General features: G+C 41.9%; 1 protein-coding gene across 3 annotated transcripts in view; it reads right to left on the bottom strand.

The window, feature by feature from the left end:
- Positions 1-18,961, bottom strand: part of rbm33a (RNA binding motif protein 33a) — a 44,413-nt gene extending 25,452 nt beyond the window's left edge. For 2 of the 3 annotated variants that reach the window (XM_055881212.1, XM_055881214.1), the window contains exons 1-9: positions 18,788-18,961; positions 15,517-15,595; positions 12,231-12,279; positions 8,851-8,921; positions 7,663-7,915; positions 3,842-3,961; positions 3,218-3,398; positions 2,587-2,816; positions 11-347 (exon numbers count right to left, since the gene is read on the bottom strand). In XM_055881212.1, coding sequence (XP_055737187.1) covers positions 11-347; positions 2,587-2,816; positions 3,218-3,398; positions 3,842-3,961; positions 7,663-7,915; positions 8,851-8,921; positions 12,231-12,279; positions 15,517-15,595; positions 18,788-18,806 — 1,339 coding nt within the window. In that variant the 5' untranslated portion in view covers positions 18,807-18,961. The remainder of the gene's footprint in view (positions 1-10; positions 348-2,586; positions 2,817-3,217; positions 3,399-3,841; positions 3,962-7,662; positions 7,916-8,850; positions 8,922-12,230; positions 12,280-15,516; positions 15,596-18,787) is intronic. The other variant, XM_055881213.1, reaches the window with a different exon arrangement.
- Between the last annotated feature and the right edge of the window lie 1,051 nt (positions 18,962-20,012).

Genomic DNA, 20,012 nt, shown 5'->3' with positions numbered 1-20,012 from the left:
GCAGACCTACCTTGTGCAGGGGAGGACGCTGGGCCCCTGAAATGGGGATTGATGTGGATGTTCTTGGGCTGCTGCTGCTGCTGTTGTTGCTGGTGGGGGTGGTTGTGTGAAGGAGGAGGACTCATCATGCGGGGAGGCGGGTCCATCTGGGGCCTGACTGGTGCCCCGTGTGAGGAGGGAGAGCTACGGTGGGCCATGTGCTGGGGGATGAGGGGTTGCAGGGGCTGCTGGGCCAGCGAGCCCCCACTGTGCTCCTGGAAAAGAGGCCCTCGGGGGCCACCGGGGCCGCCCTGGCGATGCTGCTGATGAGTTTGGTGGTGAGGGGGAGGCATTCTGGAGGGAGACTGCTAATTGAAGGGAAGGAGAGAGAGAGAGAGAGTGGGGGAGAAAGAGGGAAGACAAATACAACAAGTCAGATATGTTGAGTATACAAAACATTACGAACACCTGCTCTTTCCATGACAGACTGACCAGGTGAAAGCTATGATCCCTTATTAGTGTCCCTTGTTAAATTCACCTCAATCAGTGTAGATGAAGGAGAGGAGACAGCTTAAATAAGGATTTTTAAGCCTTGAGACAATTGAGACATGGATTGTATATGTGTGCCATTCAGAGGGTGAATGGGTAAGACAAAATATTTTAAGTGGGGGGGGGGGGGGGGGGGGGGGTGTATTGCTCAGTAAATTAGTTAAATAAAGACACCACTAATCCCTCACCTAGGCCTATACGTTAAGTTTAGCTCCTATTCAATTACCCGTTGGCCAGTCATATATCAATTCTAAACCAAGTTAAAATATTTTCACCCCTCCAGTCATTCCCCACACAGTACATCGCCACTAACACGAATGCATGAATGTCAGTTGAGCGTTCCCATACCTCTTAAAGAAGCATGTTTAAAAGGATTTTCATTTTTCATATAGAGAACGGAGTGGCTGCGGACGTGAGTTTTGTCTGATCGTTTCTTTTGTCCGGACTAAAGATGCCAAAGCCGATCACCTTCTCCGCACGTGCTTATGCTCTACTTCACTCGTAGAGAGCAGGCTACTCTGGCGAATGGTGCTTGTTTAATGAAGTCGGATCAAAGCTGAATCAATGTCTGCAAGATCACATATTGATAATATTCTGCATAACAAATGCAATAGCATAGTATTACATTACTGTATACATAGGTTCGGTTTGCTCCTAGCCACCTCGGCTAGGCAACGCAAACGTCTGTGCTAAAAAACCTTCAAAAAAAGTGGCAATATTAATGTTGTTCGTCCCTCTTGAGCCACCGTAACAACATACGGAGTAACACTTCCTCAAAATATGAACCCGAATGAATCTAAGATATATCAAGAAATCTGTCATTCATTTCGACGTTTCGGCTGAGGAGGTCTTAGTCGTGCAATTTTTCATCTAGCTAAGCTGTTTGGTGCATTCTTCTCAAGTGAAACAACTTGCATGAAAACTAGTAGGACACTGCAGACAGTAGGGCCTAACTGCTGCTGTGCTCTCTCTCTCGTTGAAAGACAGCAAACACTTCATTGAAAACCCCTGTCCATAGTTCCCACCCCAACTTTTGACCAATCACTGACGAATGGGCGTAGACCTCGTCTACCGAACTTAGACTTGCCTCAAAGAAAAAAATGTGCGAGAACAGCTCCCTAAAAAACTGCCGAACACCAAAACGAACAAAAACCTCACAAAATATGCGCTAACTGTTTCAACTGGGAAGCATGCGACAGGCTTAAGACAAAAACACCACAGAATTTTTTCACTCATGTGACCAAAACTCAACAGCGCACGCCACTAGACAAAATACACAAGTAGGCTATGCTGCAATTTGTGAACACCATCTGCTCTAATATTCGCTCACTATACATAATTCAAAACAACACTGTGGGCAACTTCAAAACACTGTATAAACTCAAGAAAATCTAAATGCCTATCCTCATGAAACTGATTGAGATCAAATGGTTTGTATGCAGATGCTGCATGGGCGTTTCACTGGTAAAAATGTAAGAATTTTCATTCACGATTGACAGTGAGAAAAATGTGAAGGGAAGGAGGCCACAAAATGTGTGCGTGAAGTAAAGAAACGTGTGCAGAAGCTTCGGGATTTTTTATTCCGGAGAGAAAAAAATGTCTGGGAAAAGTCTTATCTGCAGACATGGCCTATCCAGAAATGACTTCAAATGGATGAACAACTTAAATTAAGGGATTATATGCTTCAAAAGATATCTAATAAAAGGCCACGATAAACTAAATCCTACGCAAAGAACAAAATTAATTTCATATAATTCTGTCTAAATGGACTACCGCCAACGTTTTTGGTATAATCCATATATCAACATTGATAAGGGGAGCAGAGAAGCGGAATAATTGACTTTGTTCACGCACAAGTGATCACGGTTCCAATAGGCCATGGAGAGAACGGCATATTTGCGAACAATCACCAGAAGCCTTCATGGCTGTGCCTTATTAGTTTTGCAGGTAAACATTAGGGCCAGGATGATACCAGTACCACTATATCTTTTCCTTGGCAAAAATGAAAACATGAAGCAAACCTTTTGCATTGTGTTGGTTCATTTAGTTAAGATTTACCTGCATGCCCATATGCAGTGGAATAATTGGGAGCCTCTGGTCATTCATTCGTCCTCTTCCTCCACCAAAGTCTCCCATCCCGAATCCGGGGAACCCCCCTCTTCCTCCTCGTCCTCTGAATCCTCCTCTCTCTCCTCCTCTTCCTCCTCGGCCCCCAAAGCGGCCCTGCTTCCTCTGGCGCTCCTTCTCCTCAAACTCCATCAGGTCTGCTTTGGCCTCTTCAGAGAGCTCTGGTGAGCAAAACACATCAGGAAGTGAGCATTGCAACATTCAGGGGTAGTTTCCCAGACACAGATTTAAGCCTTGTCCTCGACTAAAAAGCACTTCTTAAGAAGAATCTCCATTGAGCATGCTTTTTATTCTAGGACTAGGCTTAAAGCTATGTCCGGGAAACCAGCCCTCAAATACAGCCCATTTAGGAGGACTTGCTCAAGATGGATTTGTTGAGCAGTTTCTTTTGATCCATGTTGTGTAAATGCATTTTAGAGTTAAACGTGAAATGCTCTTCAACCTTAACCAAGTCGACCAAACAAAGCCCAAACATCTTACATTTAACAAATACGAAGCAAAGTGTTTTTAGACATTTGAATCAGAGTTTCCTAACTGAGTGCAAGGTTGTAAATAATTGTACCTAATGTTTCAGGAATGTTTCTTCTTTTGTTTGCTGCATCTGCCAGCCGCACAATGCCGGACGTGACGTCTTTGCGCTCCGTTTTGAAACGCAACCGGCCAGACTGTCCATCGTCGTCTTCCTCTTCATCCTCGTCTTCCTCCTCCTTCACTTCTTCCTCTGGCTCTGGTTCATTTTCAGCCTTTGGAAATATAGGGATCATCTTAGTCGTAAACTATGAACAACCCATCAGATTATATGGATAGTGTTCATCTTGTAGGCCTATAAACTGCAACCATGAACATACGAGGTGTTATCTGATTTCACAACACTTCACAAAAGATGCAGGCCTTCAGTATGGTTTAAACCATGAGAATTAGCGACGCACACTTTTTTTAGCTAGGTAACTCCAAAATCGCCACACAGCGAGCGTCAGTCAGCACAACAGCCATTGACTCAACGCAATACATCAGACAAAAAGGGTCTCTGAATATTAATATCTGCGTCCCAAATGTACCTTATTTCCTATATAGTGCATTACTTTTGACCTGAAACTCTAAGTAGTTGCTTATATAGGAATATATAGGGAATAGGGTGCCGCTTGGGACATAGCCAGTGAGTGAGGGAGACCCATTCTGTTCACACCTCCTCTGTGAGCTGAGAGTCTTCCTCTTCTTCCCCCTCTGGTGCTTCCTGTTGCTCTGCCTCCTCCTCTAGATGCTCTGGTTGTTCTCCATCTCTGTAGCTTGCCGAGTAATCATCCACCTACAACAACATGGAGAGATTCAGAATCCATATTCTAAATACTAGTCAAATCAAATTTGATTTGTCACATACACATGGTTAGCAGAAGTTAATGCGAGTGTAGCGAAATGCTTGTGCTTCTAGTTCCGACCATGCAGTAATATCTAACAAGTAATCTAACCTAACAATTTCACAACTACCTTATACACACAAGTGTAAAGGAATGAATAAGAAGATGTACATAAAAATATATGAATGAGTGATGGCCGAACGGCATAGGCAAGATGCAGTAGATGGTATAGAATACAGTATATACATATGAGATGAGTAATGTAGGGTATGTAAACATTATATGAAGTGGCATTGTTTAAAATGGCTAGTGATACATTTATTACATCAATTTTTTCCTTATTAAAGTGGCTAGAGATGAGTCAGTATGTTGGCAGCAGCCACTCAATGTTAGTGATGGCTGTTTAACAGTCTGACAGACATGTGACTAACAGAAATGTAATAATGTGTCCCTGAACAAAGGGGGGGGGGTCAAAATCAAAAGTAACAGTCAGTATCTGGTGTGGCCACCAGCTGCATTAAGTACTGCAGTGCATCTCCTGCTCATGAACGGATTTGCCAGTTCTTGCTGTGAGATGTTACCCCACTCTTCCACCAAGGCACCTGCAGGTTCTGATGATGTCTTCCCTGTAACGCACAGAGTTGAGATTGCCTGCAATGACAACAAGCTCAGTCCGATGACGCTGTGACACACTGCCCCAGACCATGACAGACCCTCCACCTCCAAATCAATCCTGCTTCAGAGTACAGGCCTCTGTGTAACGCTCATTCCTTCGAGGATAAATGCGAATCCGACCATCAGCCCTGGTGATACAAAACCGCGCCTCGTCCATGAAGATCACTTTTTGCCAGTCCTGTCTGGTCCAGCGACAGTGGGTTTGTTCCCACAGGCGACGTTGTTGCCGGTGATGTCTGGTGAGGACCTGCCTTGCAACAGGGCTACAAGCCCTCAGTCCATCCTCCGCCTATTGCGGGCAGTCTGAGCACTGATGGAGGGATTGTGCGTTCCTGGTGTAACTCGGGCAGTTGTTGTTGCCATATTGTACTCCCACAGGTGTGATGTTCGGATCTACCCATCCTGTGCAGGTGTTGTTACACGTGGTCTGCCACTGCAAGGACGATCAGCTGTACGTCCTGTCTCCCTGTAGGGCATGTCTTAGGCGTTCGTCTCACAGCACGAACATGGCAATTTATTACCCTGGCCACATCTGCAGTCCTCATGCCTCCTTGCAGCATGCCTAAGGCACGTTCACGCAGATGAGCAGGGACCCTGGGCATCTTTCTTTTGGTGTTTTTCAGAGTCAGTAGAAAGGCCTCTTTAGTGTCCTAAGTTTTCATAACTATGAGTTTAATTGCCTACCGTCTGTAAGCTGTTAGTGTCTTAACGACCGTTCCACAGGTGCATGTTCATTAATTGTTTATGTTTCATTGAACAAGCATGGGAAACAGTGTTCAAACCCTTTACAATGAAGATCTGTGAAGTTATTTGGATTTTTACGAATTATCTTTGAAAGACAGGGTCCTGAAAAGGGGATTTTTTTCCTTTCTGAGTTGATATGCCTCATCACAAGAGATCTACGGACAGTTCCTTGGACTTCGCTGTCAACTGTGGGATCTTATATAGACACGTGTGTTCATTTCTAAATCATGCCCAAACAATGGTATTGACCATGCATGGACTCCAATCAAGTTGTAGTGACATTTTAAGGATGATCAAAGCAAATTGGATGCACTTGAGCTCAATTTGGAGCATCATATCAAAGAGGTTATTTATGTCATCGGATATTTCTATATATAATTTTCAATAAATTTGCAAAACATTTCTAAAAACATGTTTTCACTTCGTCATTATGGGGAATTTTGTGTAGATGGGTGAACAACAATTATATTTCATCCATTTTGAATTCAGGCTGAAACACAACAAAACGTGGAATATGTCAAGTGGTATGAATACTTTCTGAAGGCACTGTCGATGAAGTACATTCCCTCTTTCTACCACCCTTGTATTGGCTTATGTTTACTGTTACTATTAATATTAGGAGGATGGTATGACACTGGCCTAAGATTACAGCCTCTGTGGGTTTAGGCTAACTATATCCCCATGGAACTGATGTCTAAAGGAATAACGGTAGAGCCAAAAATACTGCAGTGTTTCCCTTTAATGAAAATATTAACCGCGAGTATAAAAGGGGAAACATTGAAATGTTATGAAGGGGGGGGGGGGGTTAGCAGGGAGGGGGGTGGGGTTTAGAAAGGGGGAGCCTCTTTTGAATTACCATAACAGTGGGAGCAGGCTTCATTACTATTCCTGACGGCATTTGAAATTCAATGAGATGTAAATGTTTGACATGATATACAGAAATGCAAGGGGGGGGGACACACTCTCCGGATCAGTGATGGTGAAAATATCATCGAGCTAGCTTCTGACTACTGCACAAATCGCTGCTTTATTGGCTCACTTTAGAAGATCATGACTCAATGCCATGCAGGAACATCACACACATGATACAACAGTTTTATGGTTCCGAAAACTGCGATTCCGGTGATAAAAAAAACAAAACACTAAAAGCCTTCCAACTCATCTTTGATATACCATGTGGTCGCAACTCGCGTAGTTACACTTTTTCCAAAGCATATTTCCATTGAGAAGCCACTAGGTGCTTCATAACCGTCAAATGAGGTCAGTGTGTAGGTCGCAGGCCAGTGTTTGGTGTTCTGCACCATTAACCTGCCAAACCAACACGTAATATTGCAGACAAATACCCTTGGCAGCAGAAGGATAGACAGACTGACTGCCCCGAAGGGACAGAAAGGGCTTAATCCTTTAAACTGTTCCACATATTACCTCTGAATAGCACTGCAAACAGAAGTGTTTAAGCCCAGGCAGTCAAGTCACCTTGTAAACATAGTTACTACACACAAAAACACAAAATGTGCAATACGCACTCACTGGGTTTTTTTCAAAGTAAGCATGAAGTGAAACCGTGCAACCCTACTAAGGTCAAGGGCTTCATTTTCAGTGTGGAGAAAGTAATACGTCTTTGTCAGACAGGTGTCAAGCGTCATCACACCTTGGTAAATCGGGCCATCACAGACATCACACATTAATCTAGTCTTATCTTTTTCCCCTCTTCACTTCGAGGTTTTGGAAATAAATAACGGGGAAAATCGCATCAATCATTTCAGGACTGTATGGGGTGTCGGGTTGTCCTTGGGAAGGTCAATAATCTTTTCACCTATGTGAGAGTTTATCAGATGGAGTCGAGAGCCCGAGATAAAAGCCCCGCGCGTAAACCTCCACCGATTGGCAGCGCGTCTTCCTCGCACAAAGCGGCTCTTTAGCCGGACAAAGATACAGGGCCCAAGGTCACAATGGCACCGGGCGTCACAGCCGACAGACACCAGAGCATTACCTACCTACCGCCAAACAAGCTGTCAACACCAACTTTGTCAGCGAAGGGAGAAATCAACTGGCGGAGAGTGATAATGAATCTAATCCCCCCCCACCCCTACCCAACACGCATCCCCTTTAGCGCCCCCTGAATAGATTTGATATGTGCCCCCTGAAACCCAAGACGGGGAAATCAACGTTATCTTTTCAAGATACAATGGAGTAAGACAGAAGGAGGGGAGATGGGGGTGGGGTGACTCACTTGAAATTCATCGTCTAGAGGCTCATTGATTTGAATGTCTAACACTTCGTCCTGGTAAATCCCGTCGCCTTCGGCCTGTTCTCCTGAGTATTCCATTTGGCCGTCTGGCATCTCCATGTCATTGGGCTGGCTGTACTCATCCACGTACTCTCCCCCCTCCTGCTGGTAGCCCCTCTCTATGTCTGTGTAGTCTACGGGGTTCACCTGCTGGTCAAATTCGCCTAGAGTAGCATTGAGGCTAATGCCCTGGCCGCTGAAAGGCAAAAACACACAATTATATAGGGTGTTCACTCAATGCTGTACAATGTAGAGAACAACAGGGCAATTCAAGAAAGTGCTTCGAAATTAATGTCAAAACGTAGTTTTCTTTATAAATGACATAGAATGACTCACTAGATTGATTGGTTCTCTACAGTGTTGATGAACGTTCATTTGCTGTGAACGTTGCTAGTTTAGAACGCGCCGCTCTTGGTTGTATCTCTTCCATATTTGGTGTTGTGAGGTGGTATTATTTGGAGGTGTTTCCACTGGTTGGACCAATAAAAAATACCTTTGTCATTTTCACCTCCAGATCCTTGGCTTTCATTGCCTATACTGGCGATCAATCTACGCTGAGAGGGGACATTTCTATGGCGTTTTAAAGGGAAACGCACAATGAAAACAGGAACAGATTGTCTTCGCGGAGGGTGGATATTGAAATGCAGTCTGTTTAGCTTTGTAAAGAAATACATATTTAGTCCCCTATTTGTTTTGTGTTCAGCAGATTTCAGGGGTCGTTGTTTCCACTCCCGAACCTGCAGCCACTAGTTAGCTTGTCAGTTGACGTTCAAAGTTAGCACCGTTCTGCCGCGGAGCAGCGCCAAAGAGTTCTATTGAGTAGTTACCACTTTTTGATCATGCCTGTGATGACATTCCACTCACTCTAAACATGCTACATTCTCAGAATAAATCGTGTGTAACCATATATGGTAGAGACATGGGGGTTTGGACCATTGTTTTTCTGACTGAATTTTCAAGTTGTGTGGACATATTTGTAGAAACCTTGAACGCATTAATCATTTTATGGGTGAACGTCCTAAATTATAAACTAAGGAGACTGCAGCTCAAAAATTGTAATGTCAAGTGTCTACATATTAAGTACGGAAATGCAATCAGCACAATCAGACCACGTAGATACAATGAACTTACATGTTTTGATCTTCGTCGTCGCTTTGCAGAAGGTCATCGTTCAATTCCTCATCTGACACTTCTGAGGGATTCTAAAATCAAGAAAAACAACCCAGAACAGATCAGTATGTTCTAGCTCATGTTATTCATTCCTTGCAAGCCAAGGCTTTGGATGGCAAGGTCGACTATAGTACAACTACTGAATATCAACCAAAAGTGAAGTGTTCTTTCATTTCTACAAACCACATCATATTGAATGTATAGGGCTATGTATGATCGAATTAGATTGCTGATCTCACATATTTTAGGTAAATACTTGAGAATGAATAAAATAGTTCAAATAAACATGGGGATCTCCTTCGGTCCAAAAGGATGCTTTATTCTCATGTGGTGAAGGCAATCTGGGCAGGTTAAGTGTGTTCTCACATATAGTCCTCTTTAAATACAAAATGGAAAAAAACTCAGTTCTCTTTGTATTCACATTGCCCTTGCCTTTGAATGAGGACGCAACTCTTTTGCCAGTTCACTTCATCAATTTTGTGGTCCGAGTTGCTATGTTTAGAAAGGAACCAAGATATTTGTCCAACATTCACTCAGTGCACTCTGGGATAAGTCATTTCATAAGAATATGTTATTGGACAGCTAGATATACCTACTTACATTTGGGAAGCGAATAGATTGAATTTAGTTAAAAGCGCCAACAATTTTAAATCAGAAGATACTATGGGTAAATAGCAGAAGAATAACGGCAGATTAAATAATGCTGTAATTGAAAATTGTACACCCTATGTAGGCTACTGCCCTTTAAAAAGCTAGAATAGACTTTGTACCCTGTTGTGATTCTCACCAAATATGTTGTCTTCTCACACTATTCAAACCCAACAACCGAGTAAACAGTTTATGAAGCTCATTTAGTCTAAAAATCACATATTGCTAACAAATAATCTGAAGTAAAACCTCCACACATAGGTTATTTTGGAAATACACCATATATACACACACACAAAAGTATGTGGACACCCCTTCAAATTAGTGGATTCAGCTATTTCAGCCACACCCGTTGCTGACAGGTGTATAAAATAGAGCACACCGCCATGCAATCTCCATAGACAAACATTGGCAGTAGAATGGCCTTACTGAAGAGCTCATTGACATTCACCGTCCTAGGACGCCACCTTTCCAACAAGTTAGTTCTTCAAATTTCTGCCCTGCTAGAGCTGCCCCGGTCAACTGTAAGTGATGTTATTGTGAAGTGGAAACATCTAGGAGTAACAATGGCTCATCCTTGAAGTGGTAGGCCACACAAGAGCACAGAACGGAACCGCTGAGTGCTGAAGCACGTAAAAATTGTCTGTCCTCGGTTGCAACACTCACTGCCGAGTTCCAAACTGCATCTGGAAGCAACATCAGCACAAGAACAGTTTGTCGGGATCTTCATGAAATGGATTACCATGGCCGAGCAGCCACACACAATGCCAAGGATTGGCTAAATTGGTGTAAAGCTCCCTGCCATTGGACTCTGGAGCAGTGGAAACGCGTTCTCTGGAGTATTGAATCACACTTCACCATCTGGCAGTCTGACGGGTTGGCAGATGCCAGGAGAACAACACCTGCCCCCAATACATAGTGCCAACAGTAAAGTTTGGTGGAGGAGGAATAAAAGTCTGGGGCTGTTTTTCCATGGTTCGGGCTAGGCCCCCTAGTTCCAGTGAAGGGAAATAACGCCACAGCATACAATGACATTATAGACGATTCTGTGCTTCCAACTTTGTGGCAGCATTTTGGGGAAGTCCCTTTCCTGTTTCAGCATGACAATGCCCCCATGCACAAAGCAAGGTCCATTCAGAAATCGTTTGTCGAGATCGGTGAGGAAGAATTTGACTGGCCTGCACAGAGTCCTGACCTCAACCTCAGGGAACACCTTTGATATGAATTGGAACGCAGACTGCAAGCCAGGCCTAATCACCTCACATCATTCCTGACCTCACTAAGACTTGTGGATGATTGGAAGCAAGTCCCTGCAGCAATGTTCCAACATCTAGTAGAAAACCTTCCCAAAAGAGTGGAGGCTGTTACTGCAGCAAAGAGGGGGACCAAGTCCATTTTAATGCCCATTATTTTGGAATGAGATGTTTGACGAGCAGTTGGTTTTGGTCATGTAGTGTATTTGGTGAGAATCACAACATAGGGTACAAAATAAATTATAGCTCTTAAAAGAGCAGTAGCCTACACTGGGTGTACAATTTTCAATTACAGCACGATTTAATCTGCAGCTATTCTTCTGCTATTTATTATGTTACCAATAATATTTATGTTAATAATTGTAATCAGAAGATACTATTATGTCTCATTTAACAAATGCAATCTATTAGCTTCCAAAATTTAAGTAGGTATATCTAGCTGTCCAATAACACATTCTGATGAAATGGTTTGTCCCAGGGTGCATTGAGTGAATGTTAGGAAAATATATTTGTTTCTTTCTAAACATAGCAATGCTAATATAAAGAGGGCTCGGACCACAAAATGGGTGACGTGAAATGGCAAAAGAGTTTTTATTTTTTCTTCAAATTTCACCTTTATTTAACCAGGTAGGCCTGTTGAGAACAAGTTCTCATTTACAACTGCGACCTGGCCTAGATAAAGCGAAGCAGTGCGACACAAACAACACAGAGTTACACATGGGATATATTCAATACAGTACAGTCAATAACACAATAGAAAAATCTATATACAGTGTGTGCAAATGTAGTAAGATTAGGGAGGTAAGGCAATAAATAGGCCATAGTGGCGAAATAATTACAACTTAGCATTAACACTGGAGTGATAGATGTGCAGAAGATGAATGTGCAAGTAGAGATGCTGGGGTGTAAAGGAGCAAAAAAATATATAATACAATATGGGGATGAGGTAGTTGGGTAGGCTATTTACAGATGGGCTGTGTACAGGTGCAATGATCGGTAAGCTGCTCTGACAGCTGATGCTTAAAGTTAGTGAGGGAGATATTAGATATAAGAATTGGGTCCTCATTCAAAGGCAATGTGAATACAAAGAGAACCGAGTTCTTTTATGTTTTTTTTCCCACTTTAAAGAGGACTGTTTTTCTCTCTCCAAAAAGGACTATATGTACCAAAAAAAACACCCTAAGATATTTTTTGTTGCCCACTGTACTTCCTCCTAGCTCACATCAATAAATGCCCCTGTGGTGGAACCACCTGGCACAAGCCTACTGCAAAATGTAACATCACTGTGAGGTCTAACTTTATGGGATCAAGGCTAATTCACCTTTCCTACAGCTGGCAGGCTGCATTCTTAATATGTGTCATAGGTTAGCATGGCAGAGGCACCTATGAATGCTATGAAAGTAATCACAAACACAGGAGATGGGGAGTCCTTTGTCTTACCTTTTTGGCTGTCAGCCAATCCTCGTCGAGCAAATCACCATCAAATTCACTGTAAGACAAGAGATAAACCGTGACGTAAAGCAAGGCAGTGTATCTCATTTTACAATGCCATGTATTGGTCTAGTCTCTATGCAGCTAGTCTAGACAGGATTCTTCATTGGAGCCTAAATTCTCATGAGCAAGGCCTGCTAATAGGCTAAATTGTGCGCTAATAACACAACATGTTTATGATAAGCAGATGCCAATGTTCCACAATATTTACACTAGACCCGTCTCTGCAAGGCCAGATTCTAGTGATACAAATGTTGTCCTCATAGGCTGCAGTCCCTATATTGTTCCTGGGTCATGTTCAGCTGGCCCCAAACAGGAGCAAGTACTTTAAATGGAAGCTGTACCACCTCAAATTCTCTCCTACCAGGTATGCTCATACATCTACATACCATTCAGATCATAAACTCCTTATGTTGTCATACTGTTCGTCATATTGTTGTTGGGAAAATTGTTTTACAAATTACAATAGTATACTTTTGTATATACAGTATCACCCAGCTCCATTCATGAACACACTTGGTAAAAATATGTGGTGACATGGTGGCAAAGTCTCTGCAAAAGATAGTCTCTGCCTAAAATCTCTTCTTGGCCTATATTTTCTGCATGAGTTATGTGCTTCATAGTTAAGAGTAAGGAACTGCTGTACTAATATATTAGGCTTGGGCGGTACACTGTATATACCGTGTACTGGAGTTATTGGAAATAGCCACAGGATGGTTTTTCAGCCGTCAATACCATTGAAACTATTTATTTGGAGAAAAAAAATTGTATCAATGTGAATATTTATAACTACTTTTTAAGTAAATACCTGCAGTCAACTTGTGCAATATGTTAGGAAATAAAGATCTCACTCTTCATTTCACCTGTCACATTATTTTTTATCATAAAACTTACCGGTAGTCCCAAGTCAAGTGATGTTTGTTTACAAGCACACAACGATGAGAGACCAGAGCCTTGTGAGTCACTCACTGTTGTGCAGCCAGCTGATCTAGTTACAGTATCGAATTCACAACTACAGTTGAATGAGGAAGTTTACATACACGTAGGTTGGAGTCATTAAAACTCGTTTTTCAACCACCCCACAAATTTCTTGTTAACAAACTATGGTTTTGGCAAGTCGGTTAGGACATCTACTTTGTGCATGACACAAGTAATTTTTCCACCAAATGTTTACAGACAGATTATTTCACTGTATCACGAATCCAGTGGGTCAGAATTTTACATAGACTAAGTTGACTGTGCCTTTAAACAGCTTGGAAAATTCCAGAAAATTATGTCATGGCTTTAGAAGCTTCTGTTAGACTAATTGACATAATTTGAATCAATTGGGGGTGTACCTGTGGATGTATTTCAAGGCCTACCTTCAAACCCAGTGCCTCTTTGCTTGACAGCATGGGAAAATCAAAAGAAATCAGCCAAGACCTCAGGGGGAAAAAATATAGACCTCCACGAGTCTGGTTCATCCTTGGGAGCAATTTCCAAACGCCTGAAGGTACCACGTTCATCTGTACAAACAATAGTACGCAAGTATAAACACCATGGGACCACGCAGCCGTCATACCGCTCAGGAAGAAGACGAGGTTCTGTCTCCTAGAGATGAACGTACTTTGGTGCAAAAAGTGCAAATCAATCCCAGAACAACAGCAAAAGACCTTGAAGATGCTGGAGGAAACAGGTACAAAAGTATCTATATCCACAGTAAAACAAGTCCTATATCAACATAACCTGAAAGGCCGCTTAGCAAGGAAGAAGCCACTGCTCCGAAACCGCCATAAAAAAGCCAGACTACAGTTTGCAACTGCACATGGGGACAAAGATCGTACTTTTTGGAGAAATGTCATCTGGTCTCATGAAACAAAAATATAACTGTTTGGCCATAATGACCATCGTTATGTTTGGAGGAAAAAGTGAGAGGCTTGCAAGCCGAAGAACACCATCCCAACCGTCAACCACGGGGGTGGAAGCATCATGTTGTGGGGGTGCTTTGCTGCAGGAGAGACTGGTGCACAAAATAGATGGCTTCATGAGGTAGGAAAATTATGTGGATATATTGAAGCAACATCCCAAGACATCAGTCAGGAATTTAAAGTTTGGTCGCAAATGGGTCTTCCAAATGGACAATGACCCCAAGCATACTCCCAAAGTTGTGGCAAAATGGCTTAAGGACAACAAAGTCAAGGTATTGGAGTGGCCATCACAAAGCCTTGACCTCAATCCTATAGAAAATGTGTTGGCAGAACTGAAAAAGCATGTGCAAGCAAGGAGGCCTACAAACCCGACTCAGTTACACCAGCTCTGTCAGGAGGAATGGGCCAAAATTCACCCAATTTATTGTTAGAAGCTTGTGGAAGGATACCGAAATGTTTGACCCAAGTTAAGCAATTTAAAAGGCAATGCTACCAAAAACGAATTGAGTGTATGTAAACTTCTGACCTACTGGGAACGTGATTAAAGAAATAAAAGCTTAAATAAATCATTCTCTCTAGTATTATTCTGACATTTCACATTCTTAAAATAAAGTGGTGATCATAACTGACCTAAGACAGGGAATTTTTACTAGGATTAAATGTCAGGGATTGTGAAAAACTGAGTTTAAATGTATTTGGCTAAGGTGTATGTAAACTTCCGACTTCAACTGTAAATGTTAGCCAGCTAGACACATTCTAACTATTAAGTTAACTGTCTAAAATGTGCTAAATGCTTTACAGTTGTGCATTTGGTTTGCTAATTTAGTAGCTAGTTAACTAAGTGGTTAAATCCAGCCCAAAATAAATACATAAATATCTTTCACAAATCTAGTTTTGCATGGATCAAGAGCCTTGCTGTCAAAAAAATATTTTGTGCGTGCAGCAAACTGAGTAAACATTTTTTTGTTACTTGTATAACTTTGAGCTGGGATGTCTGTCATGCAAATACTTTAGGTTAGCGATGCAATGCGCTCGTTAGCATTCTCTATGGGATTGCACATGCACATGGGATTGCACATTGCTAACCTTCAAATTACAATAGCACCTCCTGTGTTCAGTACCGGTATTATCGAATATCCCGGAATGGCACAAAGGTTGGTATTAAAGTATGACAATCTGGATACCGCCCAAGCCTAACTAAAATAGCCTAATGTTAGAGGCCAATCCTAAAACTGCCTGCAGTAAAGGGAAAAGGCGGTATGCAAAACATGGGGAATGCTTGAATCTTTAGCCTATGACAGTCATGTTACACCAAGCAGCAGATATACCTGTCTAAATCATCATCTTCGCCTCTCCTCCTGCGTGATCTCTCTGCACCTGGTTTATCATAATCTTCAAAGTCATCATCTGTAAACAAAGAGACAGGGTTCTTAACTCTGTTTGCTGTCAGGGTCTTCAACACCAGTCCTTGAGGGCCACAAAGTTAGCACATCATTGCTTTCTATTTGGCAAATTAAAACATGAGAAACCAGCTGTGAAGACTCTCTGGTCAATAAAGTTTTTTTTCTTCACCTTTATTTAACCAGGTAGGCAAGTTGAGAACAAGTTCTCATTTACAATTACGATCTGGCCAAGATAAAGCAAAGCAGTTCGACACATATAACAACACAGAGTTACACATGGAGTAAAACAAACATACAGTCAATAATACAGTAGAGAAATAAGTCTATATACAATGTGAGCAAATGAGGTGAGGGGAGGTAAAGGCAAAACAAGGCCATGGTGGCGAAGTAAATACAATATTGCAAGTAAAACACTGGAATGGTAGATTTGCAGTAGAAGAATGTGCAAAGTGGAAATAGACATGAATAACATGAATTGATCAACCCGGTCCAGCAATTGAGGGGATTCGATTAACCTGGCCGGGCACCCGGTGCAAGTTGGATGCATTTGTTTTAGAAACCGGGCAAAGTCCCGGGCGAGGGCCAGGTGCCCCGTTCAAAACCCATGGCTATGTTGGCAAAAAAAATGTTTTTACGTAATTAAGCACATGGAGTAATGAGTAGGATTCTGTCTTCACATGCGAAAGTGATTGCTTTTGATGAAAACGCTTTATCTGCCTTCCCAATGAAAACTAGTTTAAAAATGTAAACATATTTTTCTGGAAAAGAGACATATGTTTCTGGACATGCACCATGCTGCCTTGTTGACAACATGACCGACCAGTGCAGATTACTGTTCGATTTGAGAAGGGCGCTCCTTCCTCACCGCTTTGACTGTTCACATCACGGGCCATAGACCGGCGCCCTGCGCCTCAGAATAATCGAATCCGCCCATTGATAACCGTAGTTGTTTCATTGGTCAGTGCGTTCCCCTGCTCAGACGTTGCATGCATCATCCCATGGTTGCGTGCCATGTCATTGACTATGAAGTCGGGCACCAGATTGTTATTGGTCCTTTAATTTTTTTATTTTACCTTTATTTAACCAGGTAGGCTAGTTGAGAACAAGTTCTCATTTGCAACTGCGACCTGGCCAAGATAAAGCATAGCAGTGTGAACAGACAACACAGAGTTACACATGGAGTAAACAATAAACAAGTCAATAACATGGTAGAAAAAAAGAGAATCTATATACAATGTGTGCAAAAGGCATGAGGAGGTAGGCAATAAATCGAATAATTACAATTTAGCAGATTAACACTGGAGTGATAAATCATCAGATGATCATGTGCAAGTAGAGATACTGGTGTGCAAAAAAGCAGAAAAGTAAATAAATAAAAGCAGTATGGGGGGTGAGGTAGGTAAATGGGGTGGGCTATATACCGATGGACTATGTACAGCTGCAGCGATCGGTTAGCTGCTCGGATAGCAGATGTTTAAAGTTGTTGAGGGAGATAAAAGTCTCCAACTTCAGAGATTTTTGCAATTCGTTCCAGTGGCAGGCAGCAGAGAACTGGAAGGAAAGGCGTCCAAATGAGGTTTTGGCTTTAGGGATGATCAGTGAGATACACCTGCTGGAGCGCGTGCTACGGGTGGGTGTAGCCATCGTGACCAGTGAACTGAGATAAGGCGGCACTTTACCTAGCATAGCCTTGTAGATGACCTGGAGCCAGTGGGTCTGACGACGAACATGTAGCGAGGGCCAGACGACTAGGGCAATTCAATGTCCTAATGCCGTGTTCAAAACAACTGGGAACTCGGAAATCTCAGATATCAGTGTTCCGACATCCGTGCGTTCAAGACAACTGGGAACTCTGTAAAAAAACGAGCTCCGACTGGGAAAAATCATTTTGAATTGTCATTCAATTTGGGAACTTTGGCCTCTTTCTAGAGCTTCAACTTTTCGACCAGAAGATCACTCAAGTCATGATTTGACCATGATCTGATCTTGTATTTTTCGGACTTCCCAATTGTCTGGAACACACCCTAAGACAACTGGGAACCCCCCACCCCCCCCAAAAAAATCGGGTAAAATCATCATCATCAGTGATCTTCAGGTCGGAAAGTTGGAGATCCAGAAAGATGCCAGAGTTTCCGAGTTGGATGACCGTTCAAAACTATTCTTCCCAGAGTTCCCAGTTGTCTTGAACGCACTGAAGTCAGTCAGAGATGTCTGGATCCCTGTGTTTTTGAACAATGCATACATAGCCTATAACATATGGCTCACATCCCCTGCACAGACGTTGCATGCATCAACCAATGGTTGAGTGCCACGTCACACTCACCGACTGACAGATTTCTATAACATATGTGGTTAGCTGATACATATGCCGCGTTCAAAACAACTGGGAGCTCGGAAATCTCCGCCAACCGTGTATTCAAACCAACTGGAAACAACACAACAAAAAACTTGCTCCTACTGGGAAAAATCGATTTGAACGGTCATCTAACTCAGGAACTCGTATTTTTCCGAGTTCCCAGTTGTTTTGAACGCGGCAGTAAAATACCTATCCTGATGTAAAATCTGGCAGAGGAACGCGCCCAATGAATTAATGACTTTGTGTGGTTAGCAAGCTACAACATTTTACTAACCAACAAGGATTTGTTTTAATAGTTCAAATTAAGTTACTGTAAGACACCATTTTAGCGCGACACATAGCTACCATGCCTGCTAGCTAACCAGCCAGGCAGCGGAGCCTGCGTCATACAGTTAGCTAGCTACCGTTAGCATTTATTTGAATCGGGAACAGAACATAGCTATGTTTAACTTCTAAAGTTATGCATCTAATTATCGCATGCAGGTTAACTTGCAATTACGTTATCAAAACAACCACAAAACACAATCATTTCGCTACACCGGCAATAACATCTGCTAAATATGTGACCATTAAAATGTGACATGGCGCAGCGAACTAGCTATCTAGGCATGTTTTAACGTTAGCTGGCTAGCTTACTGTGGGCTTTACACTTGGTTATAATGTCTTCAAATATCCACATGCTTTTGACCAACACACTCACTACACAGCATGAACTTGTATCTTGATATACAGTTAACGTTACCTATAGATCTGTTTATGTGCATTATTGTGTGTTAGGCCAATGATGCGGCCTAACTCTTGCAAGCCCAAAGTCTACCGAAATAATGATGGTTAACATACCTCCGGGGCTGGCCGCCATGACGCAATACTGTTCCGTCCGTGTAAATGCAATTCTATATAATTGCAGAATACATTGAAATGTTGACACTTTTGTGTTTAAATCAAGCTAATGCTACAGCTAACATTGTTTACCACCATCGGCAGAGAATCAGAACATAAACATGGCGGAGGGATAAGCGCTGATGCATTCTGGGAAAGCATAAATGTTTCCTTAAAACCTGATTCGAAATCAGATTATATTACCTAATATTTATCAAATCAATGTTGGATATATGATAATAAACTGATCCTAGATCTGCTCTTTTGGTCAACTTCTCTCTGTAGTTCATGAGACTCAACAACAAGTATGCATGATATCTAATTATATTTTTTACATATTGCATGGAACCAGTGGAGTAAAGAAATTGAGTAAAAATAGTTTGGGGTACTCCTTAAGTCATTTTTTGGAGGTATCTGTACTTTACTTTGCTATTTATATTTTTTGACAACTTCTACTTTTACTTCACTTATCAAGAGAACAAGTGGTCATGCATACTGCCTCTGATTTGGTGGACTCACTAAACACATGCTTTTTTGTAAATTATGTCTGAGTGTTGGAGTGTGCCTATGGTTATCTGTAAATAAATAAATAAACATTGTGCTTTCTGGTTTGCTTAATATAAGGAATTAGAAATGATTTATAGCATTTTCTTTTACTTTTGATACTTAAGTATATTTAAAACCAGCTTGAAGACTTTTACTAAAGTAGTATTCTACTGGGTGACTTTTACTTGAGTCATTTTCTAGGTATCTTTACTTTTGCTCAAGTAGGGCGAATTGTGTACTTTTTCCACCACTGCATAAAACTATGAAAGTATACATATTTTCTCCATAAGAGTAGGTGATAACATGAAATATACAATACATAGCTATACAATGTCAGTTATTTGTCACACATACTGGGCCAATTTATCCCGTTCTTCATAGAGACCATCCTCTGGGATTGTGACTTGGATAGGAAACGGACGATGCTTATCAGTCTCACTGGCAGCTATAGGAATTAACAGAGGGGAAATGTCACAAAAATCATTTGTGGATAATGGGCGTGTCACAATGATGTCACAGTGGATTGTGAATAAAAAAGTGAACTATCCTTAACAAAGGACTCGGTCCCTAGGGAATAACTTGAGGTTATCAATCACTCTCAGATCTATTCTTTAGGCCAGAAACTGACTGGTGTAAACAT

The sequence above is a fragment of the Salvelinus fontinalis genome, chromosome 25 (genome assembly GCF_029448725.1).
Source record: "Salvelinus fontinalis isolate EN_2023a chromosome 25, ASM2944872v1, whole genome shotgun sequence".
Lineage (NCBI taxonomy): Eukaryota > Metazoa > Chordata > Actinopteri > Salmoniformes > Salmonidae > Salvelinus > Salvelinus fontinalis.
Note: the sequence above shows the minus strand (reverse complement) of the source record. Positions and strands in the feature narration are given on the sequence as shown.